The 25,321-nt window shown below is 42.5% G+C and overlaps 1 protein-coding gene across 1 annotated transcript in view; it reads left to right on the plus strand.

The window, feature by feature from the left end:
• Positions 1–25,321, plus strand: part of ARVCF (ARVCF delta catenin family member) — a gene marked incomplete at both ends in the record, with an annotated part of 152,390 nt that overhangs the window by 106,227 nt on the left and 20,842 nt on the right. Inside the window, 3 exons of the mRNA XM_080355196.1 lie at positions 458–575; positions 1,826–1,997; positions 8,616–8,687. Coding sequence (XP_080211322.1) covers positions 458–575; positions 1,826–1,997; positions 8,616–8,687 — 362 coding nt within the window. The remainder of the gene's footprint in view (positions 1–457; positions 576–1,825; positions 1,998–8,615; positions 8,688–25,321) is intronic.

The raw sequence follows: 25,321 nt of genomic DNA on the forward strand, positions 1-25,321 counted from the left end.
ATTGTATGCCTGGTTTTAACCATTTTCTTTTTTCGGTTTCTGTGGCCATTAATACTGCTGAGTAGTTTTGTGGTTTTTGTATCTTTTTCTTAAGGTAGCGAAAATGTTTTTCAGATTAAAAGTTCTGGCTTTGAAATTAATTTTTCAGTTTGCGTATTGTTTGCCCTGAAACCTCCTGCTCAGTTTAAGGCATGTGGCTGCACTTGCCAGCAATTTGGAAAAATGTGTTTGTAGACACCTCTGTGACTGTTTTCCGCTTTCCGTTCAGACTCAGGGAGCTGCAGATGTGCGTTGCCCATATTTTGCTGAGATGTAATAGGTTTATCAGACTATTTCACCTCCCAATTGTTCATCCAATGTGTAATGAGTTCTTGATAATTGTGATATAAATGGACGCACCTTCAACTTCATGGTGCAGGTCAGAGGGCTAAATCTTCTTTCCGATCTCTCCTGCTAGGAATGTGAGTTCAGACGGAGCAGAGGCGCGCCGGCGGCTGCGCGAGTGCGATGGCCTGGTGGATGCTCTGCTGCACGCCCTCCAGTCTGCAGTTGGCAAGAAGGATACAGACAATAAGGTGAATTTGAGTATTAAGAATTAATGGATGTTTCCATTAATTTAAGCTGAAGTGTTGCACTGGGATCTGACTCCTATTTGCTGGTCTCAGAAGGGGATTATGCTTGCCTCAGAAAATATAATAATTATCTTCCTCTCATCTCTGTTGTGATATCCGTGGTAGTGCTGCTGGGGTATCAGCACGATGCTGCTGAGTTACCATGTGTGGCTGATGAGGTGAGCAAAGGCAAGTGGTTGTAACAGGTGGGGAGAGTGGTCCTTTATTATCGTTAGTGACGTTATTGCCATTACTCTGCATTACTTAATTGACATTTATAAGTGCAGTCTCCAAATCAGAATTGAGTCCTATTGTATTGTGCTTTGTACAATACCAGAAAAGGAGTCAGTTCCCATTCTAAAGAGTTTTTCAGCACCATCTCTAAAGACTGTAGTGCTTAGATAGTAAGATATGTCTTCAGACCTGCAGCACTTTCATTGTGGCTGTGATTATATTTTAGGTGCAGATTTTGATTAATCTGGTTTTATTGTCTTCTCATCCTGTGCCGCTTAAATGTTTACTTATATGCATAAGGAATATCATAAGTTTAGCCTGTTTGAGAAAGGAGTGTGCTATTGCTTTGTAACACCAGTGAGGCTTGTAAAGCATCATTATTTCATGCTTTTTGAGTCTCACTGTGTGGTGGAATTCTAAAGCCCTGTCACTTAATCAGATAATTTTGGAAGTGGATTTTGTAACCACCTGGTGGTTTCCATTGCAGCCTGCAGAGCGTTGCTCTTGTCAGAACCTGATGTGCTGTGGATTAGATATTACTGTAGGACAATGTGTGTTCTCATTGAAATCCTCACAAGGCCTGGGTTTTGACCCAGAGAAAATGTAACAAAATGGGCCCCTTGGGGATTGTAAAGGTTGGAAAAGTGAGAGGTTTGTATTAAAATAAAATCCTTATATGATCATTTTCCATTGTGTGTTTGATCTTTTGGTGAATTGTATTCTTTATGTAAGATCAAACTGGTATTTTTGATTAGAGTTTTCATTTTGAATGGGTGCTATTTATGAAGAACTTCACTTTTGGAAGAATAAAATTGGGTTTAGAGCAAGAACAAACCTTAATTTAGGGGGTCTTGACTAAATCTTCTTTCCTGGGGCAAATGGGCTTTTTTAAAATTCCCCCAACCCCTTCACTGTATAATATAACAGTTTGCAAATAAGAAGGTGAAGTACTTACTACAACATACATTTCTGTGTAACAGTCTGTGGAGAACTGCGTGTGCATCATGCGGAACCTTTCCTATCACGTCCATAAAGAGGTCCCCGGAGCTGATAAGTACCAAGAACTAGACGCCAGTCAGACAACAAGCACGGGAGGCTCTCAGAAGAAGAAGAAAGATGACGCTGGTTGTTTTGGTGGAAAAAAAGCCAAAGGTACGTGTTGCAGAGAGCTCAGAACTGTAAATGGATTTGGGGGGGAATTTTGCTGCGTAGGCCTGCTCTCGCAAGCACATTCATCATGCGAGTTTAGCGCAGTGCAGCTTGCGGAGGTTCGTGTTTGTGGTGTCGTGGCACGTGTTCGTCTCCCTTGTTCCGTTACTACTAGATATTTGGGGATTTCTTTTCCACGGTTGCTCTAGTTTTGTTTGGCTTTGAACAGGAGTGGTGCATGCTGACAGGTGACTCTCTGCTGTTGGCCAAACATGGATGTGTCTGCCTCTTCTCCGCTTTGCTGTGTTCTTGCATCCGTCACGTCTCCGCTGAGCCCACGCAGCACGAGACCCGCGCCCGCACGGCTTCACCCCTGCATGTCCTGCCTGTGCGGCTGCCGTGCCTCCGGTCACTCGCATCTGAAAACACGCTGAAAACCTGCCCTCCCACTCACAACCAAAACACACAACCTCCCAATTCTGTCACTCTTCCAGTAATTTAAATTGCAAACATGATTTTGTAGCTTTTAATTGTCAGTCACTTTTAGACCTGTTCTCTCCTCTGGGGTACGAGTGTTGCAAATGAGTTTCATTACAAGAGAGGATTAATAGTCTCAGTAACCCCCCTTCTATCTTTCCTTTAGAAGGAGGCTCAAATTATATCCACTTTCTTTGTTGTTTTAGAGAAATGACTATTCTAGACTGAATTCAGAGATAATTAACTCAATTTTCTGTCTAGGCTCCATTATCCTCATTCATGTGTACTCACATCCTGGCTTACTATTTATAGCCAGGTCTGAGGAAGGTTTTGGTCCAGAAGAGCTGGTATGGAATTGTTTGAATTTGATGGACTGTGTGCTGCATGTTACTCTTCCTTTGATCTGACCTGTACGTGTTATTAAAATGTTATGTCTCCATATGTGTCAAGGAAGTCATCACAGTGTGACCTGGCTTTTGCAGACTAGTCTGTCATCAGCTAGATGTAAATTGTGTTTAAAAAGGAAAAAAATGATGGGAATCTTTTAATGACTGGGGGAAAAACTGAAGAGAGAATTTTACCTGCCTGGCCAGCCTGTTTTCACAGCGAATCACTGATGCTTCGGTGCGATATCCTTTGGAAACCTTGAACGTGTGCTGACTCGAGCCTGTTCCTGCCACTCGTGGGCCCTGTTGTTTTGCTGCTTGAGAGCAACACAGTCAGTGAAAACATTTTGAGACATAAAAGCTGTGAGTGTGCACAGTGGGAGGAGGGGAGCTGCTAATTGAGACCTGTCAGCGTCATCTTGATGACAGAGCGCAGAGCGAGCGCTCTCGGGTGGCTGTCCTTTGCCAAGCCTCTGCCTCGCCGCCGGGGCCGACCTGGGATACCTTCTGTGTCTGTACGCCCCGACAGCTCCTGTTTATCAGCCGAAGCATCTGATCATGTCTTTTTGGATAAATTGGTCTCAAAATCATCTGACACTGAGGATGAACCCACAGGTTTCCGCGAGCAGTGCAGGCACGCAGCGACAGCTTGAGTTTGGCTCTGTCTTCAGCAGGAAGTGACAATTTCCAAAGTATATTTTAACTTGGTTTTTTCCTCCTTTCTGCTGTGCTCTTTATAAAAAGTGTACTGCTCTCTAGAGGGAGATAAACTGGGAATAATCCTGAGCTCGCAGCAGGTAGTATTTAGATCAGAAGGATAGAGGGGAACAGGCAACTGTTGTGTTTAAAAAATAAAAATTAAATCCATTAGTATGTGTGCTTTTAAAATCATAAAGAGAAGCTTCCTTTTCTCACATTTATCTGAATACCTGGTCTGAACCTGCCTTAATATTTTCAGTCTAGGACTTTAAAATAGATCCATTATCTCCCCCTCTTGTTCACTTAACCTTGCAGTGTTTCCATGTTTATTTTGTTTTATTTCATGGTCATTGATCACAGCTTTTCAAACACCTCTGAAAAGGGCCAGTCAGCCTTCTGTCCCCTCAGTGCTGGGAGCACCTTTTCATTTAATGAAAAGAGGAAGACAAAAAAGCTGTGCAGATTGTTGGGGTGGTTTTTTTTTTCAGCAGGAGCAAAAGGGAGAAAGTGGAATAACTTGTTTTGATTTGCTTTTTTAATTGATGAAAGTTCTGTAGTATTCTTGTAATACTCAGGTTTTGAACCTGTTCTGTGACATTCTGCCTCTTTGTGACTGTTCCTTTGTATTTTCTTCCTTTCTGTAAATTTTTGTTTTTCTTCTGCTGCTTTTCTGGTAATTAGAGGAGTGGTTCAATCAAGGTGAGTCTTTGCAATGCTTTCTTTTCATCATCGCCATAATATGCTTTGTTCAACTTTCACATGCAAAGCTGAGAGCTGAGATCGAGGTCCCATTCATTCACCTTCTCCTCTCCCAGTGCATCCTCCTGTTCATGTCAGCAGGCAGGGAAATCCTCTGCTGGAGACAGTGTTTTCAGTTTGATCTTCCCACACTGCCAATAGAAAACACGACGTTTTATTCACTCTTGGTGTAAGTGCAGTAGGGGAATTGATTTGTAACTGGCCTGAAAATCCATGAGAGAGGGAACACTGGAGCACGCAGGTTGCCTCCCCAGCCCTGTGGTGTCCAAGAACAGCTTTGCTGGCTAGGCAGCAGCAGCCATGAAGACTCAGCGGCCTGGATGTGTATTCTCAGGGATCCTTGGTGTCTCGTCTGCTTGGGCATGCACATCTGGGCTGCTGCATCTTTCTTGCTGGCACTGGACTGGTTAGGTGATGCACCTTGGGGGATATGCCCTTTAGTTTCTCATCCTGGCACAACAGGTGCAATTACAACTGGAATGCACAAACTGAAGTTTGCCTCCCTTGCTTCTCGGCTGGGAAGTTGTTTTGCTGTGAGCGCCCTACAGACTTCCACTGTGTTACTGAGACTGACTTGGGGATAACGGCAGGGTTGTTTTCAGTTTGTAACACTTGCTTCAGATCAGTGGGTTCTGCAGGACGGAGCTACAGGAGAAATGTTGGGGGTGCTGGGGTGTGTGTGTCTGTGAAATCTAGTTGCTTTACCCAACAAATGAAGCTCACTAGCGTTCTGTGAGACGCTGATTCAGAGTATGACTGTGAGCCTGTGGAGGACGGACATGTTGGAAGGACAGAGCTCAGCCCTCGCTCTGCCGGCTCAGCGGCTGTATTAACAAGCACGGTATTGACTGTTTGGGAGAACAAGGGGGGTTGTTAAGAAGAATCTCTTTCCCTTCAACTTTTTTTTTTTTAAACCAGAAAAAAAGTGTTTGGGAGGTTAATCCTTGAGCAAAAATGGTCTAGCTGAAGACTTGTTTTGATTATCCGTTAAAGCAAAATGATATTTGAGGAAGATCAGCAGCAACATTAGTGGTTAATAACGCTGGGTCGTACTTCAAAATCCATACTGAGTTTCTGACAGGCTGAAAATGCCGGAGGTCATGTTTTGGTTATTCCTTACATAATGAAAAGTAGCACGGGGGGGAGAGAAAGAATTTTAATCCCACGGTTTCAGAGACTGTAAACTGCATCTTGCACACGCAAGGCTCGGGCATTTTCCCAAATGAGAGTCCTGGGCCAATTCCTACAGCCAGGTCTCATAAAACAGACCTGTCAGCAGGCATATTCAGAGCTGTCTGTCTCTTGGCAAGGTTTAGAGCCATGCTTCTGATCCAACAGCATCATCTTTTCTCTGGCGTACCTCGGGCTGGAGAACTTGGGGAGCAGAGAGATGCATAGAAGGGCAGAAATTTAAATGCACAAACACAGGGTCTTAAACTTGTTTTCTCCTGCTGGTGCGGCCATTGCAGCACCGCTGTGCGCTGGCATTGCTGACGGGCTCGAGTGGCAGAGGGGTGTCCAGAGCTGCAGAGGCTAGTGGTGGAGCTGGTTCTCTCATGACACCAGTCAGGCCAGGGGATGGCTGAGATTTGTAACTGGTAGGCTCTTCACCTTGCTAAATTGGGTCACCTTTTTAGAAACTCCAAACCAATATTTGTGGGACCTGTGAAAATCAAATTGGGAAAAATACCAGCTGGGCCATAGTTTGAAACCTTTGCCTTCTAGATGGATTTCTTTTGGAGTCTTCTTAGAGCTTGGTCACCTTCCCTCTGTAGGAAAGCCCTGGAAAATGGAGCTGCTTCAGGTGTTTCTGAACCTGGCCATTGCTCAATTTGATTAAACAAGTAATTTGTAGAGTTGAAATCCCCTTGGTCAGAGCTCTGTGTTCTGAATTGCTTCAATTCGTAAACAGCTGGCAGCTTCTGGTTCAAGCAGACGTGGGTTAGTTTCTCAGAGGGCTGAGAGACAAACTAGCCAAGGGGCTTCACAGAATACGGACAGTATTTGCAGTCTGGCCCAGAAACTGAGAGGCAGGGACTGAAGACACAGAGTGCAGGTGGAGTGAGCTGTCGTGGTGAGAGATGGCTTAGCAAATAGGCAGCTGCTTCTGCATTGCTAGCTCAAAAGATGTAGCAGCCAACACTGCGCTCCTGGGCAGTGTCTTCCTTAAAGTTATGCACAAATTAACACTGCTGACTAAAAGTGAACTGGAAAGAAAGGAACTTTTACTGGGCCATTTCAGTTATGCAGGGATAATAGAAGTACCAAACCCCAGCCTTTAAATTACAGAGAGAACTTCTGAAATGAGTAGTTGTGTTGAATGAGGTCTGGCTCTCCAAGTAAATGTTCTGAGGTTCAAACTAGCTAATGCCAGAGACATGAAATTCGGGGTCATGTGAAAAAAACAGTTTGTCCTACTTGTAGATAAGATGGAGTCACATTTATTGGCCTGCCTTAAGTCTGTAATCTTTCCTAAACATCGACTTCCTTCCTTCAATGCTTTTTCCCTCCTCTGCCCTGCTTTTTGCTGTCAGTGCTCTAAGGGTCAAGGGTTTGCAGCCAGTGACTGGGTTCAGCTGCCTTTATGAAATGCAGTGTCCTTTCATTTTTTCTTTCTGGTATTTGATTCCCCAAGAAACATCTTTCTGGTTCTTTCATGGAGCAAAAACTTGATGGAGGGCTGCGAAGGGCAGCTAATTCCTGTCCCTTCCTTTGGAAAAGACACCTTTCAAAGGATGGCATGGTACCTGGCTGCATGACCTTTTGGCAGCTTAGATGGGCTTTCTCATGCTCTGTGTAATTAAGCAAATTACTTCAGGTGAACCGAATTTCTAGCTGCATGCTTTGTTTTGCACAGTAGTTAAAGTTGGCTGATATTCTGTGTTGGCAGTTCAAAACAAAATAGTGTGATATTTCCAAAGAAAGGGAGAGAATGGAATACTATCTTGAGGGGTTGTTTTTCTCTTGATGTTATTTTAAAATATTCATATTGGTATTTAAAAGCTCTATTTCTTCCTTGTATAGTACTGCATATGTTTATCCATTTGTCAAGAAGAAAGCTAGAGCGGCCCATTGAATTCACTGTGCAGAAGCTGCACCATCTCTGCTGTAACAGGGAGTGGCCTTTCCTGTTTTTTGACCTATTCCCAGTCAAGAGTCAGCTGGATCTCCACATTACACTTTCAAGGATGATTTTGCTGTTTACTTTAAGGCATTCTGACCGGCAGAGCTTTCAGCACTTCCTGTAAACCTCCGTTAGCAGCCTGGTAGAGCCCCTGTTCAGAAGCCACCTCTGGAAGACTAAATTGTATTATTCAGAATTCATCCTGTTGCACCTGCCTCCCTTGCTCTTGAGGGAGAGGGACTAAATAATTTGATTCCTCCCTCCCCCCCAAATAATTTGGGAAAGGTAAATTGTACATTGCTGGCTTCAGAAGCCACGTAGATTCCTGCACTTCAGAATAATCTCTGTGCTGTCAGTACTCGTCTGACAGCAGGGTGCCTGCTTATCCCACAGCATCCCTGCCTTACCCAGGGCAGTGTGTCTCCTTGTGGGGAGAGGAAGGGATGAAAAATAACCCTTCCCTCTCCAGTTGTTTACCTAACCTTGAATTCTCAACCTAACTAAAACTAAAATCCAGGGGTTTTTTCTGCTTTCTATGAAGCATCGTATAAATTAAATCTGATGTAATGGTTTGAAAGTGTCTCTTAGCAAAAGTATGGAGTTATTTGCATTAGCTTCTAATAAATAGTCAAAATGGTACTTTATTGATTGAAGGGTAATTCAAGGTTAAGTTGTTGGCTGCTGTTTGTACAGTGTATTAAATCTAAGCCTTCCTGCCTGATGGTTGCAATGAGAATAGAGGCTGCAAATCAAAAGCCTGCTGTTTTTTGCTCTGCTGTTGGCTTCTGCTTCAGCTAAGCTTCGGGTCAAAATACCTCTGAAAAAATAACAAGTAAATACTGGGCTTCTGAGGGAGGGGCATAGCTTTGCCAAGAAGGGAAATGACACAATTTTCCAAGATTTTAAGCACTCTTAAGACCCACTGAAATGCTAGTGCTAAGCGTGTTTGTGGATCAACCTGAAAGTAGCACAGATTTTTTGCCCCTAAGTTGCTCATGCTAAAACCACAGCTATGCAGCTGGATTGCAAGTTAGATTTGTGCAAATATGGGTAATAGTCTGCGATTTATATTCTGAGTCTATATCTTCTCTCATCTTGTAGATGCACATGACAGTAACTTACCTGTCAGGATGCTGACAGTCCTTTCCATCTGTTGTTTTATTTTTTTTTGCACAGGAAAGAAGAATGGAGATTTGGACAGGAATTTTGATACACTTGATTTGCCTAAGCGATCCGAAGCAGCAAAAGGTAATGCTAATATCTGTGCTTTTGGAAATAACAAGTAGCCTGGGAGTTGGAGGCTTTTAAAGGGCCTTGAGATGTGAGCATTGGGCTGATCTCTGTCCTTTGTATTCAGTTAATTGAAATAATAGATATGTCAGTGCTTGTTGTTATCTAGTATTCAATATTGGATATAACCAGCTTTCATATAAAGCTGCTGAATTGGTGGAATCTCGCCCATCTGATATGGCATTAGGTGATTGTAACTCCAGAGGGGAGTGAGTACATGCTCTCTTCCTTTACAACTCCATTTGTAAATTGTGTGCACTAGATGTGAATGTAAGGAGTTATGAAATGCATTAGGCTGCTTTACCACTAACCTTTTTCTTTCCCTGGCATCTCTGTAGTTCTTCAGTGTTCTGACGAATTGGAGAGTGATGGCAGAGGATGAGTTCATTTGTTTTTTGTCTCGACTGATAGTCATTCTTCTCCTAAATACAGCATTCTTCCCTCTCTGTAGTGAGTAGTACTTGTAGTTTTCCAAAATCGGGAGGTTCACAGAAAACTTCTCCTGCATTGTGCTTCTGTGTTTCAGCTCTGGCAGAGGTGAAATCTTTCACAAACAATCTGCATTCTCTTCCTGCACGTGTGGTTCTCTCTTTAATTGGAGATCAGGAGATGATTTGGGATCTTGTCAGACTTCTTACAGCATTGGATGGTGTTTTGAGACTTGTGCAGGTTTTCATTCGAAGTGTGTGCAATGTCATTGCAAAGATTTGGCCGTTGTCATGGCAACCGTGGCGGCGGTGCCACCCTGTCAACCCAGCCTGGCGGGGAAAGCTCTCCCACAGCACCCTCACCTTAACGATCTGTCAATACACAGAACTAGCTGAGGATTCTTCAGACGGAAAGCCTTAAACTCTTCCTGCATCACTTGTGCAATTTCGGAGAGTATAAAGAGGCAGTGTCACTCAATAAGAGAGATCCTTGGATTTGGGAGACCTGAATTGTGCTACTTCAGTGACCTTGATCAAATTAACTAATATGTGCTTCAATTTCCTTACCGTTAACTGAAGGCAACAACAGAGGCCGTATCTAACATCCTTAGAGATGTGCTGATAGTCAGTAATGGTATAATGATTTATATGTGAAGTGCCGTGCTCTCACTTAAATTCACGGGCAGTGAAACAGTGATGATGCGCAAACTAATCTTAATATATAGATGGATCTAATCTATTTACAGACACCTTTGACAATGTGTACAGTTTCCAGGCTAATGTCTAAATGCTAATTTTCATTTGGTGCATTATTGCTCAAGATACTCACGCACCTCTTAGAAGGTGCAACACCATAGTATTGGGGGAGCTGCAGGAACCCTCTCGTACCAGCCTTCGCTGCAATGTCACCAGTCCGGGGCTGGGCGTTGATTACACTGCAGAGCGAGAAGACGTCTTAAGGATGCAGACAAAGAAGGGAACGCAAAATATAGCAAGGGCTTCAGCACTTTCCTACCTTTCTAAACGTGATTGGAATGTAGGTACCGCTAAAGGGAAAAGATGGAAATCAAGGATTTCTGCAAAGAAATGGGTCTCACGTAACTTTCTTTAAAATAAGATGAAAATCTTGCTTGTGTGTCTGTCAATGGAAGAAGCATTGTGGCATATCTGATGGGAGATGTGTCCATCTCTCTGAGCTTACAGAGCTCGTTATCATATTCAATTGCTAGAAATCACACATTATTGAAGAGGTTTTCTTTGATAATTTTGAGATACCCCCATTTAATCTAAGCAGAGCAGAGTTTAGTCTGATGACATATCTCATGCTAAGTGAGGTCAGGAGATTAATCCCACAGCATTTTAGAGAAGCCGTTTCACATGGAAAAAGGCACAGGGAACTATTGACTTGTGTGTGAAGAGTAAAAAACCAAATTCAGTGATGCATTTTTTGTTTATGTTTTTACTAGTAGTCTCCTAGGAGTTCCTGGATCCTAAATGTTGTAACAAGATTGCTAGGACTTTGGATTGTTTGGTGAGATAAGAAAAATGAAATTGCATTTTTAAAACCTTTAAAAGCTCCGGTCAGATCTATGCCATAGTGTATAATTGGTTCTGATGAGATCAGCTCTCAGCTGAAGCAGAGCCTCATTACTAAGATTGAAAAAATCATGCAAGTTTTAATGATCAAAAGCACTCAGTTTGAGTGACACAATGAAGTGCTATTTCAAAAATCAACAGTTATAGATTAATGTCTTTCATGTATTATTAAAGCCATATTTAAAGTGAGTTTTCAGCTGGAATCTTTGTGGGCAGATGAAGCTGCAGTAGTAAGATTTGTTCGTGCAATGCAGCAAGTGAACGCAGTGATAGTTAACAGATACTGGGATGTCGTGGTGTTAAATTTCCTGTAATCTTACAGTCAGCATTGATCATGCTCATCTGGTGGATCTAAACATAAGGTTTCAGTAACTTGACATCATTATTTCCCTATAAAATACTCTTAGGTGTGATCACTATGCTTAATTGGTAGTGTGCTTGTGATGGCTTGAGAAACCGTGAACTAGAAGCACTGAACTAGTTCCAACCTCTTTTCTGTCATCTCTGGAAACTTCGTTCCGTCTCCAAATTACTTTAATTGCAGGAATCTCTGTCTGTCCTGTAGCCAAACATCATAAAACCAGAAACTTTCATAGTTTCTGGTTGGGGGCTGGGGGTGTTATTGTCTGTGTGGGAGGCAGAGGTTTTCTCAGTCTTTGTTAAGACAGCTTAGGAACATGTTCATATCCTGAACAGTCCAAAGGGTCTTGTGAGTTATTACCTAGTTTAAATGCTAGTAATTTTTTTTCCTGGAATTTGTTTGCTCTGGAGAGAGGTGAATAAAGGCAAATCTTTTGTTCAAAGTAATGAACTAGAGTCTCCTTCTCTTCTGATTGCTCTTGTTTTTTTAATGGAAATCAGATTTTGCTGCAGCACGCCATTTGAGCAGCCCTGAAACCATTTCTAAGGCTTTAACAATCCTACGTGCCGGGCATTCTGGCAGGGGAAAGCTTCCAGTTCAGGGTTGTTATCTGTGGCAAACTGGATAATGTCAGATGGGAGAGCTTGCAGTGCTTTCAGAAGCTGTCTTGTCCGATATTAACAAATAAGTATATATGCTCTGGCAGTGTCCAGAGTTCTGCTGTCCTCATGAGGAAATATTGTGGAAGAGAAGCTTCTCATTCCCTCTTTGTTGAAAGGAGAATATTTTTTTCTGACAGTTGGAGAGAGAGAGGACAATTTTCTTTGATAGTGATGAGAGCTTGCGTAGAGCCCTATGAGAAGGGGATAGCACTGACAAGAAATTGTGAATGTTGTCCTCAGGACTTTGCTAAATTTAGTACTTACAAAAATTCCTGCTTCTGTCAGGGGAAAAAGGAAAGTCTTGCTGAAATCCCTTCCCCAATATAAAGTAGGTCACTGGCAGTGGTGTTGACTCTCTCTGCAGCGTATCCTCTTCTGCACTGCCACAGTGCGAATGCTGATTTCTCCTGTGTGCACATTAAATACATAGCATAGTGCAATTCCTTGGCTTTGTTTGCAGAGTCCTTATTTCTGAGCAGGAATGGTGACAGGAGGCTGGTGCATTGGGGGGAAGATCAGGATTAATCATATCTGTGCAGTGGAAAGCGATGTCTCAGATGGCAGACTCTGATATGCTTTTCTGAAAAGAATCATCATTGATATGTGTCGGCCCTCTGAAGATGTTATAAAAGTTGTAACATTTAATCCTCCTGATGTGAAGGTGTTGGATTGTCTGCCTCTGTTCGTCAGTGCTGGAACGTGGCAGGAGAAAGTCCGGAAGAGCAAAACAGCTTTTTATATGGAATCAGCAGGTTATTCCTCATTAAATCCAGACCTCTGTGCTGTATTGGGTTTAGGCAAATCTTCTGGCTTCTTGTTTATGCACCCATACATCTAATGACATAAAAGTAGATGCTCTAAGGTGCTTTGGGTGTTGAAGTTCAGCTATGGATTCAGTATATCTCATTAGGGACTTCAGAGTTTTCAGCCGTAAGGAGACATGTGCAGATACATTTCAGCATGGTGGATGAGCTAACTCATTCTCTCTTTTAAAGCTGTTATTGAAGTGGTTATTAATTTATCTTTCCCATTTTGATTATTTAAGCTTACTTCCATTTTAATGGGAACAGAAGTTGAGGAGAGTCAAGCAGAAATACTGAACTAGTGCTAAAGCTGCTTATAGTTGAGCAAGTCTGTTCCATTGCAGCTGAATTTATTTGAAAGCTCAACTTTGTGTGTAGATTTACCCTGGTCAGCAGCCTATGTAGGTAGGGAATGAGATTTGGAGTGAACTTGTCAGCAGGTGATTTTCTTCTTTCTCCATTATCTGAAATCCTTGGTTGTTTTCCATGTAGCCTGATGCTGATGATAGATTTTCTATTCCAGAAGGTGAGTGTTTAAATTCACTTATAAATCTTTGTGTTACTGCTCCAGGAAATTAGACTTCCTGGCACTGTCAGGGTAATGACTTTAACTTAGTAGATTACAAAAATGTGGACAATTTGTCTTCAGCTAAAGGCAACATGTAGTGTGGGGAGAGAAAAGCTTCAGTGAAGCTTTACTCTGACTTCAGCTTTGTAATTAAGATTAGCTGCTGTTCTCATTTCACTGCCATTTTAATTTGCTTTCTTAAAACCTTTACAAGTTGACTCAAGCACTCACCCGCCCTTTCCAGCTCCCTTCAATCATTAATTTTGATTGTCGTATTGTGAATAAGTGAGTAGAACAGGTTGATTAATGGCACCATCCACACCCATCCTGTGCCCGCCATTGGAAAGTGGGGGACTGGGAAGATCTTCTCTGTGAGAGCAAGTAACATGGTCTTGTATTAACATCTTTCAAGTATTTCATGCACGTTGTTGAGAATTCCTACCAGAATTATTAAGTATCTCTTATTTCTGTTGCTTTACTAAGTAGAGTGTTCATTTTGCTCCCGTGTGTTTTTCATAATTTACAAAGCAGTGAAAGATTTCTCATCTGTCTTCCAGGGCTTTGAGTCAGAGAAAATTTATTACCTTGAGTAGGGAAATTCCCATATGGAGCCTGCCCTTGCCAAACTTCTCCAGCCTGGTACCTGTAAATCCTCATTCTTTTTTTTTCTCTCCAACATCTGTAAGGAATTTGGAGCAGGTACCTGTGTTTTTTTTTCCTTTTTTGCATACACATTCTTTCCATTAGCTGGCTGCTAATAGTTCTAGAATACTCTGCTCTTACTGTCATAATCTTCTGCGGTTCTTAGGCTGAGCCGCGCTGCAGTTCAAAGCTGGGCGGAGCCGAGACAGCCAGTTGCTTCCTGGCCTGCTGAGCTGTGCTCTACAGGTGTAAACTCTTATTTGTGATCTTTATAGGTCTGTTAAATTTGATTATGTAGAACACAAATTACAAGTTTAGGGCTGGAACTGAAGGGTTTGAAAAATCATAGGGAGAGATGCAACTGGAACATGAATTGGAAGCACAGGAGTACTGGAGTCTTTTGTCTTGTTTCTACCCTAACGTATCTCCTTTCAATGAAAAGAATGAGTCTGAAATAACTTCTTCTTGTTCTTAACCTGACAACTCAAGCAACTTGAACCAGTGGCAAGTGTATTATAGAACAGTTGCTATTTTCATTTCAAGTAGATTGGCCTAAGCCTGTAAGAAGAGTTGTAGCCTATAAGAGTTGTAGCCTGTATTGACACACGGTGACACTTTGCCTTTTAATGACGTGTGAGTTTCTGGCACCAGTTGGATACAGAGAGCATTGAATGGTTACTCAGTGTGGATTTTAAATGGAGTGCAAAACTCTGTCACCAGTAGTTAATTTGATAACACTTACTTAAAGCAGAAAATCCTTCCAGTAGGAAGGTTGTTCGTTTTAGAGAGGTTTTGTTCACCGAGTTTACAGTTCTGGGTAAACTCTAGTGGCGTGAGCAGTGATGGGTGGTGGTGACTCATCTGCAGAGATGAAAAGGTGCAACTGAAACCCTCCCCAGTAACTGTGCACAGTGACACTGCTGAGACTCGCAGCTCTGCTGTGTGGGGTTCACTTATTCCACCAAACCATATGAGAGGCATTTGAGACGGTTACAGGACCAGCTCTTACTCTGGTGTTATCTGTCTGCTCAGGAATGTGCAGAATAGTTTTGGCTTTGCATTCTGGTAATTGCTGCCACGTTTGTGAAATGGTTGCTGTTGCGCTTCTGGAACGGTGCAGCGTCGCAGCTCTGAGCTGGGCTGTCCTCCCTCACATCGTCCATGGGGACATCCAGGCAAGAGCTGCGTTTACGGATGAGATGGGACAGATTCCTGGCAGAGGTGAAGTGGCATCTGTAGAGCAGAAAAGCTCTTGCAGCTGTAGCAAGGGGAAATACAACGTTTGTGTGACTAGACTGCCCTATAAATTGCCCAGTTAAGGGAGATCTACTTTTGTGTCAGGAAGATTTGAGATGGGAACTTGAAGAGTTCCGCTACGTAGAGGGGATATATTACCAATGTGAACTGGAGGAGAAATTTCAACTGTGATAGTTACATATGTCTAATATCTCCTCACCCCCAATATGGACACTTCATAGTGTAAATGTCTTTTTCAGTTTTAGGTTTTATAGATTTAAGTTTAAGCTGTGGGAGCTTAAAGCAGTGGGAAACAACTGCAGGGAGGGGAAGCAGGAGGAGCGGTTGTAGTGATACAAGAATTTCATTCAGCTCTATGTTTATGCAGGACTGAGAATGGGAAGCTCTTGATGAAGTCATAGGGTGGTTGTTCTTGTTGATAACTTCTTGGCTCTGCTATAATTTGGTTGCCTGTAGAGTTCCTCCTTTTCTCTTTGTTTTCTACCTCTGTCTTAACAGCTAGAGGTCAGATGCCAGATGAGTTGGGAAGACACCTTTCTTCCTGAATGGTTTCAAACTTCCTTCTGAATGAGAAAAATCTGACTTGCCTATAATGTATTTTGGTTATCCTGGAAATGGTGAATGAACAGCCACAGTGGTTCCTTCTCTTTATCCTTCTCTTGCATTCTTGAATGTTCAGTCTTCCTCAGAACAGAGGGCAGCTGGAGACAAGATTCTCGCTCTCCAACTTTGTTCTTTCACCTGTGACTCTCATGGGACTGTAAAACATCTCCAGTAGTCAGCTCCCAGCTCCTTCTTGCCTGAGGCTGACACCCAAGAATATAGATCTGTTATCATAACTAGCAGTATCTTCAAAAGACAAGAATCCCGGGTGGTAAATTCCCTTTCCAGCTTGATGTGAATTTGTGGCCAAGTTATAAATGCACAGAAAATGAGACTTATGCATGTGGTTATAAGCTTTTAAACTAGAACAGCCTATATATACTTGCATAATAAAGTAGCCTATGAAAAACTAAACAGCAGGAACTCCACTCAAGCACATGGTAATTACAGCAGCTACTAAGGAGACGGAGTGGTCTGGGGCTTCGGCAAAAGACAGAGCTGGAAGCAAGAGTCTCATTTTCGCATTCCAGCATTGCTACTGATGTGCTGAGTGGCCTGAGGCAAGTTAATTGCGTTCAGATGCTGGAGCTATAGAGAACTCGTTCATGAAGTGTCTGCTGCTTCCACTGCCTTCACTAGAATACTTACTGGTATTTTCACTGCGGCTGTGATAAGCAGTGCAGATGTAGTATACGTGATGTATTTGTAAAACCAGCAAAATTATGGCAAAGTATTGTGTATCACAACTGTTGCTAGCACCACAGTGATAGAAAAACTAAATAAGAACATATTTTCCATTAAGGGTGGATGGTGGTGGCTTACCCCAAAGGGATATTGTGTGAACGGACTTGAGGAGTTCATGTTGTACAGAGTATTTTGAAAATATGTAGCACTATGAATTGCTTTGTATTCTTACTGTGCTTATTACACTTACTGTGTATTTTTAATGGAGAAGTTCAACTGTATTATTTATGATGCTCTATATAGATATGTATATACAGAAACCAATATATAACATGAAATCTTGTCAAGTTTTACAGCCCAGCTACAACGTTTACTGTAGTTACAGCAATGTGTGCTCTCTGGCAATGCAGGATCTTAACCTGTCAACCACGGATAGGATTTTCACATCCTTTATACTTGGTTAACATTTCTGATGATAGAATGGTTAATACTGGAGAGTGATAATTGTCAGTCATATCTTTTTCCTTTCACAGCATTCCTTTTACTGTTTGCCCCAGCTAAGAGCGGTTAATACTCTTCTTTCCCACCCTTTGGTTTGTGTACATGTTTCTGCATGTCTCATTTAGCATTTCTATTCTACAAGCAATTCTAATTGTTACTTGAAAATAGAATGCCTGTTATTACAGAACATAGCTCATTATACAGATGCTGCTTTTATAAAATGAGAATGTGCCAAGAAAGTCTTCCAGGAATAAAAGCAGGAGTTGGTGGGAGGTGTTTATCCCACATAACTGTAACTACCTTGTCTTGGGACTTCATCACTGCAGTGAAAAATTCCATCCATCCATCGCTGTTGTGTTATGTCAGATTTCTGCCATACCACTTAGTCAGTTTCATTTAAGAAACAACAATGAAAGCTCAGTCTTTTTCCCCACTTTCAGCAAGAGCGTATAAAATGAGATTGTACTTTGAAGAGGGGTGTGAATCAGAAAGTTTTCCTGATTGCCTTGGCCAGTGTTATCGTGAAGCACAAGGAAGAGGAATGCAGCTTCTGTTGGAATTTAGAGATGAAATTTCCTGTCAAAGTCAATTACAAAAACTTCGTTGCACAAAGTTACAGTTGTCTTTAATGTCCATCAAAAGTACCGCAGTGAAGTTCTGCTGACCAAGCTACTTGCCAAGTTAAGAGAACAGCAGAAAGTTTCAGAACAGCCGAGGCAGAAAAATGGTGTAATGATGATTTAAATCCCCTGCCAGATTTCCAGAAATAGCGTAAGCATAAGTAAAGTAAGTAGTTATAGCTCAGGGTGAGTGTTGAGAAGGCTGTACCTTTAGGAGCAACAGGAACATGGATCGCTTTCTCAGAGGCCTGTGGGACTCAGATGCTTTCAAACCTCAGCGCTAGACAGACACCTCTTCAGTCTGACTTAAAGCATCTGTCTGGAATACTCGTGACTGTCCCGTCTGGTGTTCTTTTGCCCTCAAAAATGCGTGCTGATGCCCTGTAATTAAGCATAGGAATAGGTTCCTCTGAGAGGTTTTGAAGGGTTCTCTGTCTTTGAAGAGTTTCCAGATCTGACTGGACAAAGCCATAAATAACTTGGTGTAAATTCAGCACTGAGCCTGCTTTGAGCAGGAGGCTGGCCCAGTGACCTCCCACACTGCCTTTGAACTCAGTTGTTTTGTGTGACTCTCATTAACTGATTACAAACTCAAAAAAAAGTGTCTGGGGAGAAGAGGAAAAAAAAAATCCAGCACATTTTAGGGACAAGATTTTTCCAAAACAGCTTCATCTATGATAGCTGGTTAGGTGACTCAGAAGGGAATGAGAATGAGAGAACCCGTTTGCCCGTGGAACCTGGGAAATGAGAATAGATGCAAAATGAATCTTAATTGTTGGATCTCAGGTTTATTATGTTTTAGATTATTTTTCCCCCAAGGCATGGCTTTTTAAAAGACAAATATATTTTTACTTACAATATGTACTTTCTGTGGTGTCAGTATAATAATCCATGGAGTACTCATAGCACCACGATGTTAATCAGTCTTTGAGGGTGAGCTTGTAACAGCTAATGATTGGGGAGAGAAAGGGGAATAAAAATGAAATAGTTGTGTGATTCTGAACTGATTGCAAATTGAGGTACTAGAGATCAGGTAAGGTGGCCTTCCTTATCTTGCAGCCAAGACAGGGGAGGTACCTGCAGTAAAATGTCTAGCATTTTTTCTGCTTTTGCTTGAGCAGTATTTATTAGAGTTAATGGAGAGCTTTAATCATGGTGTTAATCCGAAAATTAAAATAAACTGGACTGTCAGCCTGTGCATTCTAAATTGGAGAAGTCAGTGGTGCTCATTAGTCAGACTGAAGCTCTGGTCATGTGTTGCAGGAAGGCAAATCAAATCAAAAAGAAAGACTTCTGTTTTTTCAGCATTAATTTCTACTGCGTTTACCTGCACAGCTGCTGCAGTGCTATTATCTGACTCATTACTTTGTAAGCCACTTTGAGATATCCTGAATGTGAAAGCCGCTATGTAAAGCCATATTTATTTCTATAACCCTGAGTGCTCTGCACAGGCTTAAAAGCTCCCCCCTTCTCTGACATGACAGGGGAATGATATGACTTAATGTGCCATATACCTCTAACTGCAGATTGAAGAAAAATGACCTTGAAGTGAGAGGCAGACATTTTACATTGTAAAGCAGACACTTAAATTTACCTGTCAGCTGGAGGGGGGAATCTCGCTCTGCGTGGTTTAGAAAGCAATGTCAATCCAGCCTTTCATTGCTCTGGACCCGCTGAGAGTTTGATTGTTGACCCAGGCATTTTCAGGTGATCAGTGTGAATGTTGACCGGTACATGGTGGGAAGGAGACCATTTTTATTTCAGCCTCTTACACCATTAGTTTCAGCCCTGAATTTTCTGTGTCTTAGTCATAAGGAGAGCTGGAAGTCTGTAATAGCATGAAATGTTGTTTGTGTGTTTAGGAATAGACCACGATTCAGGCTTATCTGGAAGAAGGATATGTGAAGAGCAATCCTTCCAGCTGGTATCCAGTTCAAGCATGTTTTTCATACCTTGCAGTCTCCTTACTTTACTGAATAAACTGTTGCTTTTGCAGGAGACACGTAGAACAACATCATATTCTCTTCTAGCAGAAGCCTCAGTGAAGTTTAAGTATCTGATCGCTGTGACAGTCCACTTGAACAGGCCAAGTCTAGATAGGCAGGACAGAAATAGAGTGGGAGGGGAGAGCAGGACACAGGCAGCTGAAGTGAGTTGTATGGTTACATGGCATTTCAGTGGCAGAGCTGGGGACCGAGTTGAGGTTTCCCAGTTCCTAAAGCAAGGTCTTTCTTGCTGGCTCATGCTAACAAGCCAGGTAGCAAGCCCTTTCCATTGGGAAATGTCACTTTGGTCCCTCTCATACAAAGCCAGAAAGAATATTTAACCTAATGAGTTTTGAGACCTCTAAAATCACAACCAGCAAATCTGCAAACATGATTAAGCAAATAATTGCATCTTTTCATGCTGAGAGCTAAAAAATTATGAGCAAGAGAAGCATCTCCAAAGACACATTGAAAATGTGAGGGGACAAATATAAAAACAAATCTAGAGAAGGGATCTGCTTTAACTGTAGTGTTCTGAACGACCTTCAAGCACTTAGGAAACTGCAGTCTGCGTTCCTTGCAAATACAGGTTTCCTGCTCCCTTTTGGGGGATATTTTGTGCGTTGAGTCGTAAAACGTGCTAGTGATCGCTGCAGAGCCCAAAAGGCAACTTACAGATGTGTAAGAGGAGAGATGTGTCAAGGATGACTGAGGTGTTAGTTGTGTTGCAGCGTGTTTGGGATTTCTCAAGGAATGAGGCAGTGTGCGTGTCAGGAACAGAAAATCTAATCCCGTTTATTCAATTACACGAGTGCTGCTTCCAGGGAAGCCCTTCCCTTCTGGTTGGTGCAGGTGTCCAAAACTTAAGACTTGATAAAAGCACGTGTGACTTACGGATTTCAGCAGTTCTGCAAGGTTTTGCTTCGTAGTTAAATCCTAGCAAGCGGGTCCTTTCCAAACCAGACATATCTACTTGCTGAAGGTGATACTGAGATTAATCCCATTGAAATGAAAATGCATTAGAACTTTTCTATGGGGTTGCATCCCAGCTTCCCTGAAATGCTTAAAACTTGGTGCCGCTCCCCTCAATGCAGTCTGAAGGCCTGTTTGTAGATCCAGCTATGGACTCAGATGGCCCATGACAAGCTGTCAGGGCATTCATAACACTGCCTTGCAGATATGAATGATTAGAAACTGTACTCTTGAAGAAGGATCCCACCTTACTCACACGGATCTTTTCAGAGTTTTCTATGGGCATGAACAAACTCCATGGTAAATGTCTGCTTCTGCTTGGAATCTTTTTCATGGGTGTTTTTAAGCTGAATTTTTAATTGCTTAATATTACCGTAAAAAAGCTGCATTGCAATCAAAAACTGTCCTAAGTACAGTGGCTGTTAGGTTAGGGATCTTTCCACCATTTGAACAGTGATGAAACTGTTTCAGAGCAGCTGTCAGAGTTGCTTTGAGGTAGTGTCTGCTGTAGCTTTGTTGTAAAACTTCTCATATGACTTTCTGGTGTCTTGTGAACATAGGCCATTCCTGCAGTGTGGTAAAGATGAGGCCAGTCTGCAGTTGGATGCTGTGTGATGTTCCCCTTTGTCTCTTGAAAAATGTCTCTTTGCTTCCTCTATTCATTTCAACTAAGTCTCTCATTCATTGCTACAAGCTGGGGCCTCAGTCTTTCTGTTTTTCTTTTCTTTTTTTTTACTTGAAAATAGATTTATTTGTGGTTGTAAAATGTGCATGTATTTGGACGGCTAAAGCTTCAGAGAGCTACTTCTCTCTAGATCGTGTTTATCTTATTTCCCATTTTGGTCCAAATTTAAGTTTCATAGCAAGATGTATATTTCCAGGAAGCCTATAATTCAATGGGCAAAGCTGGTTTTGTGTCAGTGCTGCCTGTGATATGAAATAGTCAGTGCATCAAACAGCAGACATGTTTACATTTAACAGAACTTTCCTATTTCTCTAAAAAGCTGCAGAGAATGGTTGGCAGAAAGGAGAGTTCCCCTTCACTCCATCCCTTCGATGTGGTACATCCCAGTTCAGATGAGGAGCAGCAGCGTCTTCTCTTGCCTCTCACCATCTGTAGCCCTTCTCTGGACATGGTGCTTTGAGGATGGGTGGAAAACCTCTGCTCTTGAAGGCAAATTAAGGTTTCTAGCTTATGCTGAAATGCATGAGAATTAAGTACCCAAATACTGTACCTTGAAAACCTGGGCTGCGAGGTCTATTTTTTGTTAGAGAAGTTGAAGGAAACCTTCTATTCATGCTGCCTCCACTCTGGCCTGACATTAACTTGACATTGAAAACACAAAATTCTTCTACTTGGATGCTTGGGAGATACTTGAATCGCCTGACAGCAGCATAGTGACTGTAATGGAGACAGATCAGAGGCACTGGGCTGCCTTTGGGTGCATGTGGCAGCTTTCATGAGATGGAGAGAGGAGTTGAAACACACTTTTGACTTTGGAAACTGTAGCAGGAACTAATTAGCAATTTCAGGACACAAACAGGATCGGAGGAAGTGTTTGGGTTGGCGTATAATAAATTATTTAATAACATGAGGGAGTCTTTCCATATGGCACTTGATTATAAAATGCTTATAAAGGCAAGACTGCAGGACTCTGCTTGTCATGAACCAAACAGACTTCTATTATCAGTGCTGGTGATTAGGAATCACTGACCTTTCATTTCTCCGGGCTGAGACTGGACCTGCTAGCTGCTTCTTAGCTTGGATTCCAGTAACCTTTGCCCAAAAAAGGTTGTTTATATCCAAATATTTCCTTCCTTCTGGGAAGTATTTAGATTTTGAAGTGTTTGATGTTTCTGTGGGGGTAGATCCACTGGAGAATTTATTCTTCCTTTGTATTCGAGGAATTCAGGCTGTGGAATTCTGCTGCCTTTCACTGCCTTAAGCAGACAGGCCTCTAACAAGCAACTGAATTGAAATGAATAACCAAATACCTGTGTAATGGCTTATGACCATTTATGAGACTTTACGTAAAAATCATGATGAGAAGTGGAAGTATAAGTAGACTTGGTGAAGCATAAGTAACCCAGAAAGCAGCTTTCAAACTGGCTTCCGAGTGTGCATGAGCTCTGAAAGATTTTGTGTGTGTGTTTTTGTTTGTTTTGTTTTTCTTGAAGCTGTTTTCCTCTCGGCATTGAAGATAAGACAGGCTGCGGAGGGGAGAACCTGACAGGTGCCAGCCCAAGTGGAAATACTGTCTGTCGCAGCTCTAAGCAGCGCCCATTGCTGATACATCCAAATGCTTGTCAGGAGTGTGTGGGCTTTCAAACCAGAGCAGAAAGTCCCTCAGCAGCAGGACAGTGTTTTGAAGCGTAGTCAGTGAAAACCCCCACAGCCCCACACCTGGCAAAGCAATCCCATTTCTGTAAACTCCTGGGCGATGGAGCGTTTGGGTTTGCCTTGCTGGTTAGGAGTCTGTGCAGCACCCAGTGTGTAAAGGCAGAGAAGGGCTGATCCCACAAGGTGCTGTGGGCCCCCCACACACCCTGACTTTCTACGGACTTGGTGGAGAGAAACAGCGTCCATGGAGGTCTAGGGCAGTGCGGCTACTGCAGCCAGGCAAAGCAGTGGCCACTTGCTGCAATATTTCAACTAAATAAGTATTACCATGTAGGTTTTCCTGATGTGCCTTGCAGCTGTCTTCTGTAGTGTTCTTCCCCTTTTCTGTGCTGGAGTTTTGTGACAGTAAGTTTATAAAGCCATTCAACAGCTAAACAGTTCTGAGTAATGTCAGGAGCCAACTGATGCATTTTTGCTTTTGCAGTGAGCTTTTCTCTGCAGACAGGTTTCTACTGCTGAGCTGGGGGGAAGCTAAAAGCTCGTTAGCTTCCTGGAGTCAAAACAGCTGATTGGCATCTGGAACTGCAAAGCTGAGTTTTACAGGGCCTTGAGGCCAAAGAAGGGCAATTTGGAACACATGATCCTTGGTTAAACACACACAAACGATGAGAGGAAAGAAAATGGTAGGTCTAGGCAGCAACAAGTTGAAGGAAGAAGTCCCTTAACAGTGCTGTTCATTTTCAGTGATGGCTCTAGTTCCAAAACATTTTTGTGTTATGAGGCTCTTGGACTTGTTGATAAGATACTAACAGCAGCATGTTGTATTTTATTACTGGACATAGCTGTGGTGTGATCTTTTTTGTTGTTGTTTTAATGGGATCTTTCTATCAGGGAATCACTCAGTATCTCTCTCTTGAATAAACACATTTTATACAGTAAGCTCAAACCTTCCAGTGTTTGGGCATGTGCACTATTAACAGCAGTGAGAAGACTCTGTCTTAGATCTCAGGTGTGTTTGGCTGCCTCACGTGGCAGCTCTGATCATAAAAGCAGTAGCATGCTTTGCAGAATTGTATGTGGGTTTTGTAAGGAAAATGCTGTTACCTGGTTTTATTTTTTTAAGGAAAAGTCCCTGAAAACACATATGTTCTGGCACGTGTACATGAATGTACAGTTGTAAAACCACATTTGTTTATATAACGTGAAAAGTAATAATCTTCCTCAAATTCCCAGTCCTCATTAGCTTTTCCAGCATTCTCTATTCCTTTTGTTCCTTTGGGACAGCTTAACTAAATGAAAAAGGCTTGCAATATGCTCCAAAAAGCAGTGAGTTCAAGACCTACCAAGGCAGAGAGTAAGCAAGTTCCAGCCTAGAGATTCCTCCATTTAAAAGCTTTCCCCATTAAGAAGAAAAGTGCATTTTCACACCTGTTTGTATCAAATGAGGCTTTCTGTACAGTCACCTCATTACTGTGTCTTTCCAGAATTACGAATGAGGAATGATCTTTGGCTGTGCTACAGATTTGGATTATTGTGGCATCCCCACAAGTTCTTGGCTTGTGCTTGTAGTTCTGAGGGCCTTAAGTTCACACCTTCCTGAGCTTCTGCATTTTGTACTGGTGTAACTGGCCCAAATGCCAGAAGCCAGACAGGCTTGGCAATGTCCTTATTTGTAGTGTGGGTTCTGCAGTCCTTGCAGTTGCGATCTGTGACTGAAAAGGAAGGGTGACAAAATCGAGCTGTTCGGTGCCACGCACGAGGAGATGCCCCTGAGGGCATGTGAGCAGTCACCAAGCACTGCCATCTGGGTCCTTCCAGAGGGGACAAAGAAAACAAGTCAGTCGTGTAATTCCGGACTCTCGCAGGGACAGGAACAGACGCGTCAGAAGCATCCAGAGTCAATAGTAGCACCAGCAGCACTGAGATTTAAATAAGTGTGGACATTTGACCTTGTCCACTGTTGTTCTAATATTCCTGTTATGTAGCAGACAGCATCTGGAAACTCAGATTTTCCCTCCCAAGGAAACAGCATGATCAGTGACATGCTAGGTATTGATCTTCTGTATGTGGGTCAAATTGCTGTCTGTTTAAGAAGTCCCCAGTGCAGTGCCCATCATCCCTGTGCCTCCGTCCTTTTGGTATCAGCTGTTAGGGACATGTGTCTGACCTGAAAGCTTCCCTGGAGGCAGCAGCCGAGATTGCGGCATTAGGAGCCTTTGCATTGCTGCTTTCCTAGCTTATTGATCCGCTCTCAGGGAGATCACCAGCCTGATAAGCCCAATCTGTCTTTTGTCTTAAAATACTGTAGTGGTTGAGACAAGAGTAAGGGACAACCTGCAAGACTATGGAAGACACACAGAATTTCTCCAGGCAAGAGAGCGTTCACCCCTGGCTTAGAGTCTCAGCTGTGCCTGGGCTGGCAGGAGTACAGGACCCTTGCAGGGCAAGCCAGTGTCACACTGTGAAACCCCCTCCAGGGCTGGCAGACCTTTGGTGAGAATTACTTGCCAGTTGGGTAGGTGAGCCAGCATTTTGAACCAAGTCCCATTTGAGTTTTTGCTGTGGTGAT

This window comes from Nesoenas mayeri (genome assembly GCF_963082525.1).
Source record: "Nesoenas mayeri genome assembly, chromosome: 17".
Taxonomy (NCBI): domain Eukaryota; kingdom Metazoa; phylum Chordata; class Aves; order Columbiformes; family Columbidae; genus Nesoenas; species Nesoenas mayeri.